Genomic DNA, 21967 nt, shown 5'->3' with positions numbered 1-21967 from the left:
TTCTTCCCTCCTAAGTGCAGGACCCTGCACTTATCCTTATTGAACCTCATCAGATTTCTTTTGGCCCAATCCTCCAATTTGTCTAGGTCCTTCTGTATCCTATCCCTCCCCTCCAGCGTATCTACCACTCCTCCCAGTTTAGTATCATCCGCAAATTTGCTGAGAGTGCAATCCACACCATCCTCCAGATCATTTATGAAGATATTGAACAAAACCGGCCCCAGGACCGACCCTTGGGGCACTCCACTTGATACCGGCTGCCAACTAGACATGGAGCCATTGATCACTACCCGTTGAGCCCGACAATCTAGCCAGCTTTCTACCCACCTTATAGTGCATCTTGATGTTTGAGATGGTTGATCCTTGTATCTGAGGCATATTGGTGAGGAAACTAGCACTGACACTACCCATGATGGACTTGTTCTACAGATACATAAGCCTTCTGTTTTCAGTTTTGAAAATAAAAACTTGTAAGGTAGAGTGTCTCTGAGAAATTTGTACCCCTTCTCCCTCCCACCACATTCACAGTATTTATTCATAAGGAAAAAATACCTGTGTTAAGAGTGGGCTTCCACGGATGCATTGTTGGAAAGTTACATCATGTTGCAGTGATTGTTTGAGAGTCTTATTACAATACCCATCCAATGTGCTTTGTCCTTGACCTGATAAAGGCTATTCTAGAGGTGTGATGGTAGTTCAGTCTTTGCCCCCCTTGCTTATTCAGTCTTGACCTCTCTGCTGAGGCAATACACAAAGATACCAATTGATGTTGCTTCGAAAGAGCTAGCATGATCCTTGGATGGATAAATTATGGGGTAGGCATACAAGAAATACTACCACTGCTTACGTAGTGGGGAGACCACTACTGAAAAAATGTAACTATTTTTGTGGGCGTACTTTTAAAAAGGATGTAGAACAATTGGAGAGGGTTTAGGAAAGAACTACAAGATGATTTGTCTGGAAAATGTTTTACAATGAGAGACTTAAACTTAATCTCAATCTATTAATTAACTGAAGAGAAGGTTGAGAGGTTGACATCGTTGACTGTACCTATCCAGGGAGAAAATATACTACATGGTGGTTTAATCTAGCAGTCCAGTCATAATTAGATCCACAGTGGTAGGAAGCGAAAGCTAGAAAAGTAAGGCACACATTTTTAATAGTGAGGGTAATTAAACATTGAAACAGTTTACAGAGGTATGTAGCAGATTATTCCTCCATCACTTGAAGTCTTAAATGAAGACTGGATGTCTTTTTTTGTGGATTCTTTCTAGTTCAGCCATGAATCATGGGGCTTGATGCAGGAATTACTGTGTGAAGTTCTGAGCCCCATTTTATGTTGGTCAGGCTAGATGATAATGGCCCTTTCTGGCCTTAAAACCTAGGAATCTCAACTTGGTATTAGACTCATCAGTCAATTTATTTCTCAGATGATGACTGTTGTTCATATTCAAACTGGGTTAGATTTGAAAAGGTCTTCTACAAGTGAAACATTACACTGAGTCGTCCAATCTCTGTGGTATGGCAGTTTGGAATATAGTGGTGTCCTGCTGATATAAAAATGGCACTAAAGAAATTGCCATAGGAAGGTGCCAAACTAAAACATAAAAGCTGCATTAAAAGTGACCCACAAGCTAATTTTACAGAATTCCCTTAACTGTACAAATATGTACAGAATACCTAAATAACCAAGTGAAAGATGGGCTTTGAGTCAATTTTTAGTTTAAAACTTTTTTCTTTTAATGACAGGTTTCAGAGTAGCAGCTGTGTTAGTCTGTATGCGCAAAAAGAAAAGGAATACTTGCGGCATACTGAGCTGTAGCTGTACTGAGCTGTAGCTCACGAAAGCTTATGCTCAGATAAATTGGTTAGTCTCTAAGGTGCCACAAGTATTCCTTTTCTTTTTTCTTTTAAGGTCTTTTGGTGTCCAGAACTGCTTTCATTGCTGGTTCCCCTTGTGATATACACTGTTGTTCATGCAGAGCATATGAAAATAGGCTGTGGTCAGATTATGTTAACATACACAGTTGCTTATGACATCACACCAACAATGAAGATGGGAGGCAATTTGGGTAAAAGTGATCATAAAATGCTAGATTTAATGAATCTAAGGAAAGGAAGAAGTGAGAGCAGCAGAATAACTTCAGAATGAACTTCAAAAAAGCACACTTAACTAACTCAGAGAACTGGTAGTAAGATCCTATAGGAAGAAAATCTAAGGAATAAAGGAGTTCAGGACAGCTGGCAGTTTTGCACGGAGACAATGTTAAATGCGCAACTGCCAGCTATCCCAATGCAAAGTAAACATGGCTAGAATAGTAAGAGGCTAATATGGCTGCATCAAGAGCTCTTTAATGACCTGAGAATCAAAAAGGAATCCTACAGAAAGTGAAAACATGGACAGATTGCTAAAGAGGAGTACAAAAGAATAGAACAAGCCTGTAGGAATAAAAGCAGAAAAGTCAAGGAACAAAATGAGTTACGCCTGGCAAGGGATATAAAAGACAATACAGAGAGGTTCTTTAAATCCTTTAGGAGCAGTGTTCCCTCTAATTTTTTACGTCCATGTGCAGAATAAATTGTTATATGCACCAATATGGAGGTGATGTGTAACCCTCTGGGGAAGAGGGTTGGGGACCAGATGTGGGGGGGATGAGGGCTCTGGCTGAAGGTGCGGGCTCTGGGGTGGGGCTGGGCATGATGACTTCAGGGTGCAGGGCGTGGCTCATGGCTGGGGCAGAGGGTTGGGGTGCGGGATCTGGGATGGGGCTGGGGATGAGGGGTTTGGGGTGCAGGCTGCCCTGGGGCTGCAGTGGGGAGATAGTACTCCCTCCCCCCGCCCCCCCCCCCCCCAGCCTTCTCTCGCCACAGAAGCTCGGGTGCAGGGGAGAGGCGCCTCTTTCTAGCCGCGGCAAGTCCGTGGCAGGCCCATGCTGTGGCCAGCGGGGAGGGGCTTCATAGGCAGCTGCGCAGCTTAGAGCAAATTTAGATTAGGAGCAAGAGAGAGACAAAGGAAAGGTCCTCTACTTACTGTGAAAGGAGAGCTAATTGATGACATTAAGAAGGTTGAGGTGTTTAATGCCTATTTTGCTTCAGTTTTCACTAAAAAGTTTAATGGTAACCATATACTCAACACAATACAATAAAAGCTTTGTTTTCTGGAATGTTGGAGGAATGGGGGGTGCTAGGAAGTCTCAAATTCCTGTTCACTAAGAGGGAGGGAGTTTGTGTGTGGGAGGGGGCTCGAGGTAGAGGGTTCCCGCAGCTCCCATTGACTGCAATACCTGGTCAATGGGAGCTGCGGAGCCAGGGCTCAGGGCGGGGCAGGAGCTGTGCACAGAGCTGTCTGTCTGCGCCTCTGCCTAGGAGAAGCAGGGACATGTCGTTGCTTGCGGGGAACTGCCTGAGGCGAGCACTGCCTGGATTCAGCACCCGAAAACCCCTTTCATGCCCCAACCCCTGCTCCAAGTCCCCTCCCGCACCCAAACTCCCTCCCAGAGATCACACCCTGCATACCCTCCTGAAATGCCGGATTCTAGAGCTTTCTGGTTGGTAAAATACCGGATAACACAGCTTTTACTGCATTAACAACAAAAGAGAAGGAATGCAAGCCAAAATAGGGCAAGACCAGGCTGAAGAATATTTGGATAAGATAGGTGTATTCAAGTCACTGGAGCCTGAAGAAGTTCATCCTTGGGAATTTAAGGAACTAACTGAAGCAATCTCAGAACTGTTTAACAATTGTCTTTGAGAATTCATGGAGGACAGGTGACGTCCTAGTAGACTGGAGAAGGGCAAGTGGTATCTTTAAAAGGGAAACAAAGAGGACCCAGGGAATTATGGAACAGTCAGTCTAACTTCAATACCTGGAAGTATACTAGAACAAATTATTAAACAATCAGGGTGTAAGCACCTAGAGGATAATAGATTTATAGGGAATAGCCAGCATGGATTTGTCAAGAACAATCATGCCAAACCAGCCTAATTTCCTTCTTTGACCAAATTACTGATGTAGTGGATAGGAGGGATGTGCAGTAGATGTGATATCTTTGTTTTAGTAAGGTGTTTCACACTGTTCTACATGACATTCTCATAACCAAACTAAGGAATTGTGGTCTAAATGAAATTACTATAAGGTGAGTGCACAGTTGATTGAAAGACTATATTCAGAGTAGCTATCAATAATTTGCTGTCAAACTGAAAGGGCATATCTAGTGGGGTCCTGGAGGGTCAATCCTGGTGTAGTACTATTCAGTACTTTCATTAATTACTTCAATAATGGAGTGGAGAGAGTGCTTATAAAATTTGCAGATGACATAAAGTTGGGATGGGATGCCAGTACTCTAGAGAACAGGATTAGAATTCAAAATGACCTTGACAGATTGGAGAATAGATCTGAAATCAACAATATGAAATTCAGTAAAGACAAGTGGAAAGTACTACACTGAGGAAGGAAAAAATCAAATGCACAAGTACAAAATGGGGAATAACTGGCTAGGTAGTGTGCCTGCTGAAAGGGAGCTGTGGGTTATAGTGCATTACAAATTGAATGAGTTGTATGTGATGCAGTTGTGAAAAAGGCTAATATCACTCTGGGGTGTTTTAGCAGGAGTGTTGTTTGTAAGAGGTGAGAGAGAACTGTTTCAGCACTGATAGGGCCTTACCTGGAGATTGTATCCAATTCTGGGTGCCATGCTTTAGGAACTATATTGTGCATATATTGGAGAGAATCCAGAGGAGAGCAATAAAAATGATAAAAGGTTTAAAGACTGGGCATATTTAGTCCTGAACAAAGAAGACTAAGGGGGTGCCTGATAAGTCTTCAAATATGTTCATGGTTGTTATAATCTGCAGCAAGGGAGATTTAGGTTAGATATTAGGAAAATATTTCTAAATATAAAGGTAGTTAAGTTCTGGAATAGGCTTCCAAGGGTGGTTGTGGAATCCCTATCATTGGAGGTTTTGGAGAACAGGTTCGACCAGCGGTTCTCAAACTGTGGGCCACAACCCCATTTTAATGGGGTCGCAAGGGCTGATGTTAGACTTGCAGGTACCTGAGGCCAAAGCTGATGCCTGAGAGCTTCAGACCTGGTTTCGGGGCTCAGGTTACAGGTCCCCTACCTGGGGCTGAAGCCCTTGGGCTTCGACTTTGCCCCTCCACTCCCTCCCTCCCTCCCCCCCGGGGGCAGTGGGGCTTGGGGAGGCTCAGGCTTCGGTCCCCCCTCCTGAGATTGTGTAGTAATTTTTGTTGTCAGAAGGCGGTTGCAGTGCAGTGGAGTTAGAGAATCCCGGATTAGACCAACACCTGTATAGGTTTACATGGTCCTCCCTCAGCGCAGGGGGCTGGACTTGATGACCTCTTGAGATTACTTCTAGCCCTAAATTTCTGTGATTCTATGAAAGTTTGATGGAGCATGAAGCCAGGCTTGTGGGAGGTCAAGTATATATATATTTTCAAACATATATTAGTTTTGTGAAGTTTATTAGTTTATATCTTTTGAGAGTTACAAATAATAAACTTTACAAAACCATGCAGCATTTACTTACTCTCCTGAGGCTAGGTTCATGCTCCAGCAGGTGTTCATGGGTGGGGTGATATCTTTAGCATTAGTGATGGAGAGTTGCGTCCCAATGGAAGCCAAGAATCAGAATGAATCTGAACATCTTCAGGTCTTTTTTAGAAGAAGAAAAATTTTAGTGTAAAACTTTCAAAGGCTTGGGCTCTTAAGTCACAGTAAGTGCTTTTGAAAACTTTACCCTTGAATTTTAGAAATGGATTTAGAACTCTCCTTCCATTTGGCTATTGGGATATTCTGTATATATTGATCCAGAGGAAGGAATATTGTAAAAATAAACTATAGATTCTTTAAGGAAACTTAAAAAATTGGTGCTACCAAATAGCAATAAATATTATTTGCAGTTTTAGTTGGAATTGCACCACTTTGACATTAAAATAATCACTGTTGCATATGCAGAACATAGCAAAATGGGTGGTGATCAGATTATATTAATATACACTATTGCTTTTAACATCACATCAACTATGAAAGTTTACACAGGTTTATATCTCAGAAAATTAGAGGCTATGGAGTTTTTTACTTGTAAATCATTAATTTGAGTGTAGCCTATGTAACGTAACAAAAGTCACATCAGACAGCTGTTGTCTTTTTAAATGAGTTCACTGTTTCAGTCCCACTTCTTTGTGGGGTGGTGTCCACATCAGGAAAAGCATCATACCAATTATTCTTGTTTGTGATCTTAGAAGGGGTTCCAAGAAATGTACAGCTCTTTCACCCCTAAAGATAGTTCTTTTGACTTAAGGAGCAGACACAATCTGCAGACATGTTTGGAAGCGATAATCTAAAAATGTTTAAAATACTAAAATTATCTAATGATTGCAGGACATTTTATAATGCTTAAAATTGTTTATTTTGGTATTGTTTTAGACTAACAGGTAAAGTAGGGCTTCCAAGAAAGAAAATCCATGGGGTGTAGAAGAATAATTGTGAGACCAGGCCATCATCTTATGCTGTGGTGGATAGCATTTCCTGATGTGCTTGTAGGGAGAAATTTAATTATACCTCAACAGAATGTTGTTGCTATGCTGGTGCCATTGTTTGGTAAGCAGGGTTTCTTTTTAATAATAAAAAAAAAATAGTCCTGGGATTTTTTCCTCTACTGCTGTAGGGTATCTGTGAAGCCAGTCCATTCCAATTGTTGGATTTATTTTATCCATCTCAAACTCTATTTTATGTCTGGTGGAGTGATATGATTGCACAGGTGTAGATTCTGTCCATTTTAATTTTGTTCCTCCTCTGCTTTGTTCTAGGCTGCGAGCTCTGTCCAGTGGCGGGAGCGTGACATCGCCTCCCCTTTCTCCTGCTTTGCCAAAGTACAAGCTAGCAGATTATCGCTATGGGAGAGAAGAAATGTTAGCACTTTTCCTAAAGGATAATAAGGTGTGTGTTGGGGGGAGGGGAGGATAGGAAGAAGGCTTGTCTGTAATCCCAAAATCTTGTGATCATGGAAAGAGGTCTCTCTGTATGATGTGTGCCCAAGTTGTTTTTTTTTAAATGCATATTCCTTAGTGGAGAACAAAAGTGCAGGTTCTTTATATATGTCCATGTGGTTCTCTCTCTAGGTGCACATATGCACCATACATATGAGATTGGAATCTTTTGGCCAGAAGTGTTCATAGGGGGCATGCCTGTAACATGTCCTAGTGTCCCTTCTTCCCACTTGAGGGGACAAAGGGTGGAGCAAACCCAGCTGCCCTTAGTTCTTACCACTCCTGACAGCAAGATGGAACTTAGTAGTGTATATCTACTATCCTGCAGCCCTGCTCTTCTAGTTAGGGTTTTAGAGTTTTTGTTAGTGTAGTTACTGTAGCTATGGGCCTTGGCCTGTTGGCAAGAAATTAAATCATGCACCTACTCTGGTCAGTGATCAATCCACTTTGACATTGGTGCTTTCAATGACACCTCCTTTGGTACTGATACCCTTGGTTCTGCCTCGCTTGGTACTGTCCTTCCCAGCTCCTAAAAATCTTGTCATTATGCCAGCATCCATTACTCAGTCAGTGGCAGTAACAGGCTTCTGTCAGTACCAGAACCAAAGATGTTCAGACTTACAAAATTGTTATCCCCCACGCTCCTCTGGAGTCCCTCTTTCTGATTTATAGACGTATATCCCAGTCTCCTCAGCCTCTATCAACACCTGAGGTTGGCTGCACTGTATGAGGAAGTGTGTTCCTATCTCTTCTTTGTCAGATCATAATAGGGAACCTTCTCCTAGATTTGTCCCTCAATCTGCAGTGTCTATGAATAGAAGTCCAAAAGGAAGTCTAGAGAGCACTCTTTTCATTGACACCAAAAAAGGCATGGGTTGGACAGAATCCAAAGGCCTATGGCAGGGGTCACCAAACTTTGAGACGAGGGCCATATTAGATTTTTGAAGGGGCTTCGCGGGCCGAAGCGACTGTGGAAAAAATTAAATATATACAAAATCGTTTAAAAAAAGAAATATTATTTTGGGATTAGTGAGAAGTATGGTACTGATGTTTTACTGACAAAATTTCATTTAGCTGTGGTTCAAAGTTAGCGTTCCCTATTATCAAAATTGATTGTACATGTTCATCAAAGTCGATCTGTCATTGGATTTCACATATTTCATCATCAAAAATGTTTTTTCATACACAATAAGTAGTGCCAAACACTGACATTAATCCACGGACAAAGTTTTTTATGTGAGCATATTGATGACTTGGCAGGCATTTATAGAAGTCTACCAGATTGCCTTCCTTATATTTGTTCTTCAACAAGTCATTGGATTGCAGGTCAGTCACTTCCATTTGAAGTTCAGGTGGCAGTTTTTCGAGATCGCAATCAAATGGGTTTTGGAAGATCTGTATTTCTCCTGCATTCACATCAAGGTCAGAGAAATGCTCCTGGAACTGTAGTTTCAGATCAGAAATGATTTCTTGTGCAAGCCTAGCTGGGAATCGTGATTCAGTTTCTTGGTTGAACTTTTCACAACATGTAAAATGAGTTGAGCAGTCCATCAGTTGGGACTCGAAAAGAACTAGTTTTTGCCTGAAAGCTTTTACCTGGGTGTACAGGTCACAGATAAGCCCGTTTTCCCCTTGTAGTCTAAGACTGAAGTCATTCATATGCTTGGTCAAGTCTACGAAAAGAGCTAATTTCCAAAGCCATTCATTGTTTGAGAGTAAAGGTAGAGGTCGTTTTTTCTTTTTTTTTTTTTTTTTTAAATTTAAGAACATTTCAGTTTCAGTTCTAAGCTCGAAAAATCGCGACAAAACCTTTCCACAGCTAAGCCATCGAACTGAAGTGTGTTAGGGCAAATCGTGATATTCTGATTCTATTTCCACCAGAAATGCTTGGAACTGACAATAGTTAAGTGTATGCGAGTGAATAAAATTCATGGTTGAAACTACGGGTTCCATAACACATGACACATCCAAATATTTCCTGCACTATGCTTGCTGATGAAGAATACAATGAAGAATCATAGGCTTGGGACATCCCACACTTTCACAAGCTTTGTAGATTTGTCCAACCAAACCTTTTTTTGAACCACACATGTTTCTACCTCCATCGGTTGTAACGCACTTCAGTTGTTTCCATTGCAGGTAGTATTGAGAAAGTGACTTTTCAACTTCTTCGAAAATCTCTTCACCTGTGGTTGTTCCATGCATGCTATGTTCAGAAGCTAGTTCTTCGGTAACTTCAAAGTTACTGCCAACCCCGCAAATAAACAACAGCAGCTGCGAAGTATCGGCAACATCGGTTGACTCGTCAAGTGTGAGGGAAAACCACTCAAACTTCTTAGCCTTTTCATTCAGCTGGAAAATTATATTACTGCCAGTGTCCTCGATTCTGCGAGCAACTGTTTTCGCTGAAAGACTAATTGTCTTAAATAAATATACTTTTTCTGGGCATATTTCTTCGGCTGCTTGAATCATACGTATTTTAACTAGCTCGCCATCAGTAAATGGTTTTGCTAATAGGAGTGCCACTCGGAAGCTGGCTCTTGTTGCAGCTTCGTTCTCAGTTTTCTTCTTAAATGTAAGCTGTTGTGATGATAGGCAACATTTCATGGATTCTAATTTATCTGAACGTAGCTTTCCTGTAAATTTAGAGTAGTTTGACAAGTGCTTGGTTTCATGTTCACGAATGTTGTATTCTTTTAGCACTGCGATGGTTTCGTTACATATTAAACACAATGCTTTACTACCTGATTCGGTAACAAAATAGTCCACACTCCATTGTTCTTTAAACACTCGACATTCAGAATCAACCTTTCTCTTCTGTCCTTTTCCCGACATAATCGCCCCAATAGCAACGGACTTAAATACAACGAATATACGTTTGTCACTAGTCTGACATGCGCTAAGACAAAAACCGAGGGAAACAACAATGACTCATCAAGCATCCGGTTTCTTCTGCTGCTACTAACCTACCTATTGTGTGCTCATCGGCTCTGCGACCCTGGCAGGAATGCAGTGACGTCATGAAGTTTCACCACCGCTCTGGGGTTTCCGCTGCTGGCCCCTTGCCAGCCAGGGTCCCGCCACTGGCCCCACCCAGCGTCCGCTGCTGGCCTGGATGAAGAAACCCTGGCTGGCAGCAGGCTGAGACACCGGTTGGCAGGAGCCTGCAGCGGGAACCCCAGAGCTCAGCCCGCCGCTGTTCTGGGATTCCTGCCGCAGGCTCCTGCCAGCCGGGGTCCCGCCACCTGATGCGATGTTGGTTGCGGTGCCGGACAAATGGGTCCACGGGCCGTAGTTTGGAGACCCCTGGTCTATGGGAATCCTTAGGGCCTGTGGGTGACTCCACCTTAGTATCATATACCATACCTGGTGTCATGCAAACCTGGCCTTACTGGCCACTTTGGAACCCTAAAACTCTACTTTCTAGACATCAGTCATCGAAAGTTCCTTTGTCTCATCACGGGTCTCTTTCTACAAGGCCTTCTGGAGCACTATAAGCACCTCATGTTGTGAAGCATATGGCCAAAAATGAGGAGGGTCGGGAAGAATATCTACCTCCTGCAGTACCTGTAGTCATCCCATGGACCTTCGTGGATACAGATGTTAAGCCTAATTTACCATCTGCAATTGATAATTTTAAGGCTTTTCAAGACCTGTTAAAATACATAGCATTGGACATTGGGAGTGGCCCAAGGAAGTCAATAAATTATTCAACATGTTGCATCCCACAATATCAGGCAGGTTATCCACACCACATATGAAGTTATTTTCAAACCTGCCAAGGACTAGGAAATCACTGGCCTCCAGCCTTGCAACTTTACTCTTCAATCAACCTTCAGGTTCTTATAGTAAATTTATTACTTTGACAGTGACTTATGTCTACCTCTGGTAGGATAAGATCTCCCATTTTGCAGATAAACTACCTCAGGACTCTATGGAGGAGCTGAGGTCCATTCTTACTGACTGCCAAGACGTTGCAGGCTGCTCTAGATGTGAGAGCTGTGTCTACTTCTATTACCATATTGAATCTTAATGGCTGAAATAAGCGGATGTACTGAAAGAGTTAGGGTCACCGTTGAGGATGTGCCATTTGAAGGTTCTGACTTAATTCTAACATGGATGAAGTGTGACATTCTTTGAAGAATTCCAGGACAATTCTTTGCTCCCTGGGCCTTTATCCTCCAGCTTGGAGAAGGAGAGAGGACAAACCTCAAAGATAGTGCTCATATTACCAGCAGAAATCTGCTGAGCTTCACAGAAAGAGACCCCTTCTTCCAGCAAAGAAGCAATTCAGCCCTCTTTTCAGCTACCACTCAGGTTGCATCTGGATTCAGACAGTAAGTTAGACAAGTTAGTCAAGAACCCTGGGCTGATCTGACTGGATGTATGCCCACACTGCCTCCCCACTCTCCTGTTTGGCAGCTGCTTTTTTTTATTTATTGGAGGTCTGAACTGGAATTGCTATGGACCATTGGGTTCTAGTAGTCGTCAACAAAGGATTTTGGTCCAGTTTGAGCCCTTGCCAGCCCCCATGCCCTTCAAATCTAGCACTCCTCAAGGACCCCTCTCAAGAGATGCAGTTCAGACAAGAGGTGGACTCCCTTCTATAGCTTGGAGTAGTGGAGGAGGTGCTTCTCAAGTGTGTGTGTGTGTGTGTGTGTGTGTGGGGTTATCACAAAGAAGAAAGGAGGATGGCTTCTCATTCAGACCTCAGCAAGTTCATCCATTGTTGGATGAAAGAAAGTCACTCTAGGCATTCATAATACCTTCTGTAGATCTTTAAGTTTAGTTTGCAACTCTTGACTTCCTGTATGCATATTTCTGTGTCTGTCCATCCAGTAGGCAGTTAATACCTTGTTTCCTAGTGTGAAGCTCATGCTTACCTGCACGGAGTTCTGCCTGTAAGACTTTCCATGGCAACAGAAATGTTTAGCAAGTTCCCAGCAGCTCACCTATCCATACCTTGAAGAATGGCTGATTGAAGACAAATCTCTTCAGAAGATACCCAGCTCAATAAGAATAGTCCTCAAGCTCTTTACCTCAGTGAGACTCAATGCAAACCATGAGAAATCCACTTTCTTTCCCGACTCAGACGATTTGAGTTTAGGACCACTCCTATGAACTCTAAAACAGCAAGAGCCTGAAGAGATTCTGTGCCATTGTGGACATCATCTCAGAATTGAAGTGTCCTCCCCAGACTTCAGTGTGAGACTGCTTCAGCTTATTAGGTCACAGGGCAACTTGCGCTTTAATGACGCTGCATTCAAATTGTCACGTTTTTCCCCTGTAGGGATGGTTGAAGTCTGTTTTATCAGCCCAGCAGATACAACATAGACTTATAGGTTTTAGTCTCTCCAGAATTGCTATCCTTTCTAGTCTCATACAAGGATCCATAAGAAATCTGCTAGGGCATACTTTTTGCTTCACACCTCCTTACCTCGAATGGGGTAATGGATGCTTCCCAGAAAGGATGTGGAGCTCACATAGGTCATATACAGATGCAGGGTCTTTGGTCCCCAAAAGAATCTCATATTCATATAACATGCTGAAGCTGAAAGCTATACGTTTAGCATTTAGAGCTTTCATGATCTTCCTCCAGGGAGCCATGATTCAAACTCTGAAAGATGGTACTACAGCGATGCGCACTATGTCTCCAGAGAATGGAGAGTGAGATAAATACATTTATGGAAGTAGTGCATACAACATTAGATTACTTCCACAGCTGTATTTACCAGATTATCCCTACAGGAAGTAGTCCAAGAATGGGCTTTCAAGGATTCTGTCCTCCAGCAAATCTTCCTCTAATGGGGACCCTCTTTCTTAGACTTAATTGTCACCAGCTTAAAGAAAGTGTCAAATGTTTTGCTGCAGAGGAGGTTACCTCCCAGACATGTTTCCAATCCTGTAGGTGAGGGATGTTGAAATGGATCTTTAATGGCCCACAGCTGGGCAGATTATTACCGGTATCAGTGAAAATTTGGATTCAATTTGCTCAATGCACAGCAGTTTGAGAGAATTACACAAGCAATAAAAGGTTATATAATCTTCCTAATAAGCTTCAGTTCCCCAAGCATATACCCTCAGTAACTGTGACACTCTGTACCTCGGGGGGACACCCTACACCCCAATGTTTATCTTTATAAAATGATTGTGTGGTATCCAATGCAAAGTTGGTCATGTTGGGTGTCTTTGGAAGGCTCATAATGCACTGAGCATGGTTGTTATAGTGATGTTATAGTAATTGTTACAGTAATGTTATACTAAGGTTCTAGGTTATGATTTCATGTATATAGTTAGGAGGCTGAAAATGTATCCTCATGGCTTAAAGTAAGCCCATGCAAAAACTCTCCAAGAACAGAGAGGCAGTTCACACCTCTTCAGGGCATGGATGGGACAAACCCAGCCCAGCCTCACAGGAACAATGGACACTGGCTTAGGCAGCAACAAAAGAATCTGTTAGACCCTTGAGGGAGTCACCCCCTTCCTTTGGGCAGTTTGGGACTGCAATGAAGTAATGCTTACCTGACTCTGAAGGGGGTGGGGGGCAAAGCCAAGAGGAAAGAAAGGACATGATAAAAGGGAGAGACATTTTGCCATGCTCTCTCTCTCTCACCTACATCTACAGATGCCACCACAATCAAGCGTCTGAAATGCTGATCAAGGGGGGAAAGCCTGACTGAAAAGTAACTAGCCAGCCTGTGGTGAGAAGCATCTAAGTTTTTTAAGGACATTGAAAATGTTAAGATCATCTTAGAATGCGTTTTGCTTTTATTTCATTTGACCAAATCTGACTTGTTATGCTTTGACTATAATCACTTAAATCTACTTTTATAGTTAATAAATCTGTTTGTTCATTCTACCTGAAGCAGTGCATTTGGTTTGCAGTGTGTCAGAGACTCCCCTTGGGAGAACAAGCCTGGTACATATCAATTTCTTTGTTAAATTGACAAATTTATATAAGCTTGCAGCATCCAGTGGGCATAACTGGACACTGCAAGACTGAGGTTCCCAGGGTTGTGTCTTGGATTGGAGGTACTGGCTAGTGTAAATCGTTGCAAGTAGCTGGGAGCAGCTTACAAGCCAGAGGCTGTGCGTGAACAGCCCAGAAGTGGGGGTTCTCACAGCAGAGCAGGTTAAGGCTGGCTCCCAGAGTCAAGGATTGGAGAGGCCTAGCATATCACCGGTCCAGATAACACCAGAGGGGAGCGTCACAGTAACTTTATTGGTCTTACACGGTATCCTGATTGGCAAACCAAGCAGATATAGCTACCAGTCCTAGATGGAGTCTTCTTTTCTTCTCAAGTACTTGGTCTGTTAAATGTCCCCCGAAGCAGTGTCTTGGTTACCCTGAGGTTCTCGGGTTCAAAAGTCCTACAAAAGTCTCTTGTAGCAAGGAGTTGATTACCCTGAGACCCTATCTTACAGTGTTACGGACCTCTTCAGATGTTAATAGAGGAACTAAGAACTATATGATATTCTGAACATTTATACCGTTGCTCTCAAAGGAGTCACATGTCCTCGAAATCTGCCCTGTGGGCATTCTATGTCTGGTTTTTCTAATTAATATTTTAGAAGGGACTGCAAGACAAAGACCGAAGATCAGTTGATGTTTGCCTTCTCATCAATCATTCATTCACTTGAGCTCTTAGTGTGGTGCCATCCTAAAGGGTAATTTTTACCTGGGTCATTCAGTACCAATCTCACTAATCACACATTTTCTGCGTTTTCTTTACTCGGTGAGCTGGCCATCAGCTGACATGACCAGAATTTCAAGTTGAAAACACACACACAGGTAGAGCCTCTGTTTAACCATTCAAATGCAATTTCAGCAGTCTCAGTAAATTTCCATACCAACTGTCCGATGCTAAGAGATCCCTGCTCCCAGAATCCTCTAGCAAATTCAGATGTACCAAGCCGTACCAAACTCATGTTCTCCGCATTCATTTATATGAATCACAGCAATTCATAATTCAGCAACATCCCAACAAGGGACCTGATACATACTCTTCCATGATCCCTTGAATTCCCAGCGTCTTCAGAAAAATGAGACCAGACAAGGCCTTACTAATGATAGCCTCAGTATTTGTAGTCCTGACCCGATACACCTCCGGATGCAGCCTCCAGTTGCTCTACCAGACTTGTCAGATGTTATTTCCCAAGATCAGGGCCAAATCCTGCCCCCAGTCCTTCATCTCTGCATCTGACCATATGCACAATTGCTAGCTGAGCGTTATGAACAGAGGGTGCTTTTCTGAAGTGCCAGGACGCTCTTATTCAAAGAAAAAAGGCTTCTACAAGGCTGACATAGATTAAAGTGGTAAAGACTACTATTCAAGCTCCTCAGCATTTGCTAGATGTCACTGTCTAGTAGTGTTTTGGGCTATTTATTACCTTGGAAGCAAACAGTTCTCTCCATTAGCTCAATTAGAATCCACTTAGCTGCAATTAGAGCATGTCACCCTTCTATTTAAGGTCACACTGTCTTTTCACATTCCATAGTTATGAAGTCAGTGAAAGGTATGGTCCATAGTTTTCCTTTACTTGGCAGCCCCTCTCTTTTCTAAAATCTTAAATATTGTCTTTCTGGCCCTGATGGATCCCTCCTTTGATCCTTTGCAGTCTTGTTCGCTACCACCTTTGACTAACAGGGTGAGCAAGATCCAAGTGTTGATGGCAAAGCCTCCTTATGCTTTATTGTATAAGGATAACATGACTCTCAGACCTCACCCAAAGTAGTCTCAGATTTACGTTTGGATCAGTTCATATCCTGGTATTTTTAGCTATACTGCATTTGACTCCTGGAGAGATTTAAGTCTCATACACTGGACATGTTGATCACACTATCATAACTCCCTCAGTAGGAAAAAACCCTTCTGCAAGTCACCCAGGCTTTTTGTATCCTTTGGGACTAGATGTAAGGAGACAGGCCATTTTGACTCAAACTGTCATCCCAGTTAGTATCTAATTGTATAAAGATCTGTATGAACTGTCTAAATTAATTCATCCTCTTGCATTATGGTGTGCATGAGTAGAGCCCAAGCAGCTTCATCTGCATGCTTGAGATTTTTACAGGGCAGCTACCTGAAGTTCACTACACACATTCACACGCTATATTACTCCCTAGTTGCCAGATTAGATGTCCAATTTGGTATGGCCTGCAGTCTCTCTCTTCAAACAGGACTCCTAGCATCGACTTCCTTAGAGAGAACTGCTAGATAGTTATCAAAAGTGGGATCCACATGGCCAAATACTCGAAGAATGAATAATTGCTTTCTCAACAGTCACTGTGGTTCTTTGAGCTGTTTTGTCCATATGGATCCCATGACCTGTCCTCCTTCCCTGTTAAAATGGAGTGCTTCAATACTATGATTCTGTATTGACAAAGGACCTGAGGGGCAGTTGATCTTGCTTCACCTCTGATGTCCTTGGGTGAGGGGTATGAGGACATGCAGGGCACAGGTATCGCCCCAGTGGATGCTGCTGGCAAAAAAGAATCCGTTTGCATGTGCATGGGGTGCATGTACACCTAGAGTAGCATCCACACAGACAAAATATCTCTAAGAACCACACTTTACAGTAAAATAAATAATTGTTCTTTTGGCTGGCTGTATTCATGGATGTTGGCTTCCAGAACCCTGGAGAAAGACAGGTGGGTATTGAACAGAGAGAGGAGTTTTTTTGGTGGAGATTAGAAGGTGCCTAGTGCCATCTCTGGAATGTGTATACCGGGGTGTAATGCTTGATCTGTAGTGTAGCTCTTAACATGCTATCTTCCTTGCAGATACCTTCAGACCTTCTGGATAAGGAGTTTCAACCTATTTTACAGGAGGAGCCCCTCCCACCACTGGCACTTGTACCTTTTACAGAAGAAGAACAGGTTGGTATCTGCAGATGTTTAAGAGATGATTTTGTGAAAAATGAATCTGAATAACTAAGAACATTCTGTGGACTGGGGCTAGACTAATGGCTGATTACAAATAGGCTGTATTTATATCTGAAAATATAAGATTAAGGTTGGGAAGGGTTAAGACTGGGAGACTTGAGCAAAGAGCTCTATAAGAGAGCCCTGTGTTGGCATAGAGTCCAGGTTCCTGGCATCAAAACCCAGTTGGCATCCTATATTGTTTAAGCAGGATCCCTTTGTTCATCATTCCGCTATTAATAGCGGGCATCCCCTAGCTGATCTGGTAATCCAAAATTATCAGAAGCTTCCAAGAAATGAGTCTGAGATTTATGTAGCTTTTTGTAGGACCCTGTCTCTGAGTTCACAGAATTTTCAGATCAGTAGAATAGCAGTTAAAAGAAAAATGTAGAAGTTTTAATGCTAATTTACCATTTTGGTGATTGCATGGCTGCTGATTCTTCAAGTGTCCTCTGCCTATTCATGCTCATGAGATGCAGCTCCGATGGTGGAACTTTTCAATAGCATTGCCTGTGGAAAGACACTTGCTCTCCCTCCTGGCCCTCCCTTTACTGTTCCTGAACATTCTGAGGGTAAGGCTGTAAAAGAGGGCATGTTGCTCTGGCAATTTCTCTTCCAGCTGCCACGCTGACAAATCAGTAACTGCTCTAGGCCCTTGGCCTGGATCCTTGGCTTAGATCAATGCCTTCTGTACACTTTTAGCATTCATAATAGATTAGATCTTAGTGTAAATAGTAAAGTTTTAACATTTTAGTGATAGGTTTTCTTTTATTCTTTTTTTTGCCCCTAAGTAGTAGTTTAGTGATTAGAGTGTTGGTTCAGTGATTAGGATCCAGTGGTGGATCCAAAGATGAAGAGGCCTCTTGTCCCACTGTTTTTTCTGGCATTTGAACCTAATACAAGATGCTTAGCTTGCTTCCAGGAAGGAGAGACGCTCAAGAAGGCACTCTGTCTGCAGTTCTTTCCCCCTGAAGGCTTGGACAAACATCAGAATAGACCACAACCTCTGCTTCTGCAGGTGGTCTGACAGCTAAGTTTTTCAGATCCGACACATCTCTCAAATCCTTGGGAGCACAGACCAGCATCTGCCCCACGATGCTTCTGGTGAGAAACAGCAGAAATCTCTGCAAAAGGTGCTGTCTTCGGTTTCAAGCTTCAGGAAACCTGCAGGACTCAAGAAGAGAGCTAAAATTGTTGAATCCAAAATTAGAAAGCAGAGATGGGAAAGGCCTCTGAGGAGAGACTGCTGCTACTCCACCATCTCCCTTCTTCTTCCTCTCCCGCCCTCCCCCCCAACCCAATGGATCCAGTCACTTCAGTGTTAGGAAAGGATTTGGTGCTCAAGAAGAGCTCTGTCAGCAGAGCCCAAAAGCATTGGGGCGGGAGGATACGTTCTGAATCCATTGTCTATGGATTCTAGTCAGCCCGATCCTGAATTAAATCAGAAGAATACTGATCTTACAGCGAAGCAAATAGCTAATATTTCAGACACACTGGATCCAGCTCTCTGTTCCAAGTCTCCTTGACAATTGGCTATACTGATGGCAGCTCAGTTCCATCATATGAATCAACAAATTGAGTTTTTTTGGACCCGGAAGGAAGCGACAAAGATGCAAGAGACAAACTCCATCAGACCTCTGTACTGTTGATTCTCCTCTGGAGAAGAGCAGATGAATGGAGGAGCTTCATGAATCACCATCTCTCCGACCACCTAAAACTCCCACATGCTCTCCTAGTAAAATGCTATCACTCTTTTCTGTTCTGCCCCTGAGACCACTGATCTCCCCTCTACTATTGAGGTCTGAGCAGCCTCGCCAGTTTACCACATAGACTCTAAGGAAAAGTTTGCTGGTAAGCAAACATATGGAGAGGAATTCATACCATTGCAGATTCTGTGAAATGTAACCAGGTGTGGACTTCTAACTGGATTGGCATGTACCCTGATGGGCTAAATGGCCTTATTGGCCGCCTCCTAGGCACTGCTTGGAGCCACAACATGGCTGTTATTCTAGGGCTCTTCCCTTTCCAAGAGTTCAGGCAGGTTTTCCATTGTTGAGTCTGAAGCTCGCAGATCAGTCCATGGGAACAAAGAGCAATCTCCTGCCATTGTACCAGACACGTTGCCACAAGAAGAGCCTATGGTACCTGAGGAATATTAGAAATTGATCTGAACCTGAAGGACCAGACCATTCCAGATTAAAATGTAGGGATTACTCCAGCCGCTTTCCCCTGTGAGGGTGCATTGTTGTTTCACATGACAGGATGGCAGCTACACTGAAGGTCCCCAACTGAGACTTCTTATTTTTTTTTTTCACATCCTTGGCTCTTCAAAAATAGAACTGCATTTCTGGTTTTAGATTGTCTATTGCAAAAGCAATATGTCAACTCCTATTTCTGCTCAGGCAATGTCAAAAAAGGCTGATAAATTATATCTGCTGATATGTGAGGATTTCTCTCTCTCTCTTCTCCCCCTCCCCCCCCCCCCCCACTCACCCAGCTCTCAACTCACTTTAAGGTAGAGGCTGTTGTCCACAGGTCTAAGGATGTCAGGTTCACTCCAAGCCTTCTGATAAAGGAAAAAGGATGGATGCTCTGGGCAGAAAAGTATTTTCTTATGCTATGTGTGACGTTGGAGTGGCAAATTAGCAAGCTGTTATGGCATGCTACCAGTACCATCTCTGGGAAAAGATGGCAATATTTGTGAAATTCTTCCCTGAAGGTCAGAGGAAATTGGCTAATGCCCACATCTCTGAAGGAAAGTTTGTTGCAAAATATGGTTTGAGGCCTTTGTTGCTGCTGAAGTTTCTGCTAGAGCACTTGATTTTGCCATCCTTCTGGCATGCATAGTTTAGATCAGTGTTTCTCAATGACTGGTCTGTGGACCGGCACCAATCCCTGAGATTTCCCTGACAGTTTAGGAAGGCAGCAAGCTGGCCCCTAGTATCAAAAAAGTTGAGACACACTGGTTTAGATCATTGGGATTCCTTCCAGAAACAAAGGCTAAAATGGAGGACCTTCCTTTCAGAGGACAGGGTTTATTGGATGATAGGACAGGTTAGGTCCTTGAGAGGATGAAGACCTCTACAGACATAAATTTGGGAATATACCAACATGAAGAAAAATCTGGTGTACTTGTGTTCAAGTATCAGAAGTAAGTCTGTCCTCATCTTCCATTTTATTTTTTTGTGGAGGCACAGCTGCTGAATGACAGCAGCAGCACCAAAGGAGAAGATCTTTTAAGCCATGTGCAAAAGGTAAAGAAACCACAGTGTCAACTTCGGACCAGATTTCAAGTTTGATATAAGGCCAGAGAACTGCAGATCGATTTTCAGACATTCCTTACCCACCCTATTTGGAGACTGCCTCTGTAACCTCTATGACTGCCAGAGTGCTAGAACCACCAACATGTGGATATTAACAATAGTACACAGCAGATACCCAATTCAGTTCTCTTGCTCCTTCCAACTCCTCCCATTCTATCCCTATTCAGGGACCCCTCTCCGGAGAGCTTATTAAGATCAGAGGTTCTCTCTTCTGGAAGCAGGAATCATAAAAGAGATAACAGGGGAATTTGGAGGGAAAATATTTCATTCAAAATACTTTCTAATTCCAAAGAAGGATGGAGGTCTCTGATCTATATTAGACCTGAGGGAGCTCAATTCCTTCATTAGGAAGCACCGTTTCCATTATGTTTAACCATGGCATGTATAATACCTTCCCTTTCAACACAAGACTAGTTTGTAGCTCTTGACCTAAAGGATATACATTTCCATATGTCAGTCAGACCAGCACACCAAAGTATCTTGGTTTCCTGGTAGGAGGGGCTGACTTCCAGTTAAGAGTTCTTCCATTTGGCCTGTCTACTGCACCCAGGGTTTTTAGAGTGCACTTTTATCTGTATATGATTTGGCTAATCAAAGCATTATCAGAAGAAAATGCATCCAGAGCTATATCTTAAGTATGTTCCCTGTTCAAGAAGTTACGCCTAGGGATAAACTGGGAGAAATCATTATTGAGTCTCTCACATAGGATCACCTTCATAGGCATGATATTGGACTCATTCTGCAGTGCTGCTTTGCCTGAAGAAATGTTTGCAAAGATTAAATGAGCCATGTCCTTGCTACACTAACTTCCCTGCCAAAAGTCTTCCTCTTTCTCAGACTAATTGACTTCATAGACTCAGCTGTGTCTTACACTTCACACCCAGCTTAAAAAGAGTCTCTCCAGTACTGGCTGACAAAGAATGTGTTCCTGTCTCTGCCATAGTGGACTCAGAGTCTCAGTGTTATGAAAGGAGTGGCTTTCAGCCCTCCAGCACCATCAGCAATAATAACCTGTCACATTCAATGTGGGCTGAGGAGCTCACTACACAGCATGTGCCACCATGGGAATTCCTATGAAAAGAGAATGCACATCAGTGTGCTAAAAATCAGAGCAATATTTTGAGCTCTAAGAGCTCTTCTTCCTCATGTCAGAAGGTGGTGCATGTTGACATGGACAGACCAATGGCTATGTACTATATAAACAAGCAGGAAGGCGCTCACTCAGCGCAACTATGAAGGGAAGCAGTAGGTCTGTGGCAATGAGGCATTCAACACAAGATCTACCCTGTAGTACTACATCTAGCAGGGAGAGACATGTCTTGTGAAACAGCTGAGCAGATGCAACAGAACTCCATGAGTGTGTGTTAGAGATGATGATATGCACGATCTTCAACTTGGGGTGTCAGGATGTAGATCTCTTTCCAGTTATGCAGAATGAGCCAAGGTTTGCTTGAGAGCAGGAAGTGACAACCAATCCTTTGGATGCATTCCTCATAAGATGAAATCAGGTTTTCCTGTATGCCTTCCTCTCACTTTTCCCAATCCATGGGAGGGAGGGGGTGGTTTAAAAAATGATTTTTTTTTTAAAAAAAGGCAAAAAACAAACACACAACAGAAGAGAACTAAAGTAATTTTGGTGCTTCTGGCATGTTTGAGATAAGTTGTTCCCAGACCACCTTTGGCTGTCAAAAGGAGTTTACCAGTCTCTCCCTC

General features: G+C 42.8%; 1 protein-coding gene across 6 annotated transcripts in view; it reads left to right on the top strand.

The window, feature by feature from the left end:
* The window catches only part of GIGYF2 (GRB10 interacting GYF protein 2), a 148749-nt gene that overhangs the window by 16900 nt on the left and 109882 nt on the right, over positions 1-21967 (top strand). For 5 of the 6 annotated variants that reach the window (XM_073360204.1, XM_073360201.1, XM_073360202.1 and 2 more), the window contains 2 exons: positions 6830-6959; positions 16791-16886. In XM_073360204.1, coding sequence (XP_073216305.1) covers positions 6830-6959; positions 16791-16886 — 226 coding nt within the window. Of the gene's footprint in view, positions 1-6829; positions 6960-16790; positions 16887-21967 lie in introns of those variants that run through there. The other variant, XM_073360205.1, reaches the window with a different exon arrangement.

Source organism: Lepidochelys kempii, chromosome 9 (assembly GCF_965140265.1).
Source record: "Lepidochelys kempii isolate rLepKem1 chromosome 9, rLepKem1.hap2, whole genome shotgun sequence".
NCBI classification, from domain to species: Eukaryota; Metazoa; Chordata; order Testudines; family Cheloniidae; genus Lepidochelys; species Lepidochelys kempii.
The sequence above is the reverse complement of the archived record's forward strand: the minus strand, read 5'-3'. Positions and strand labels throughout refer to the sequence as shown.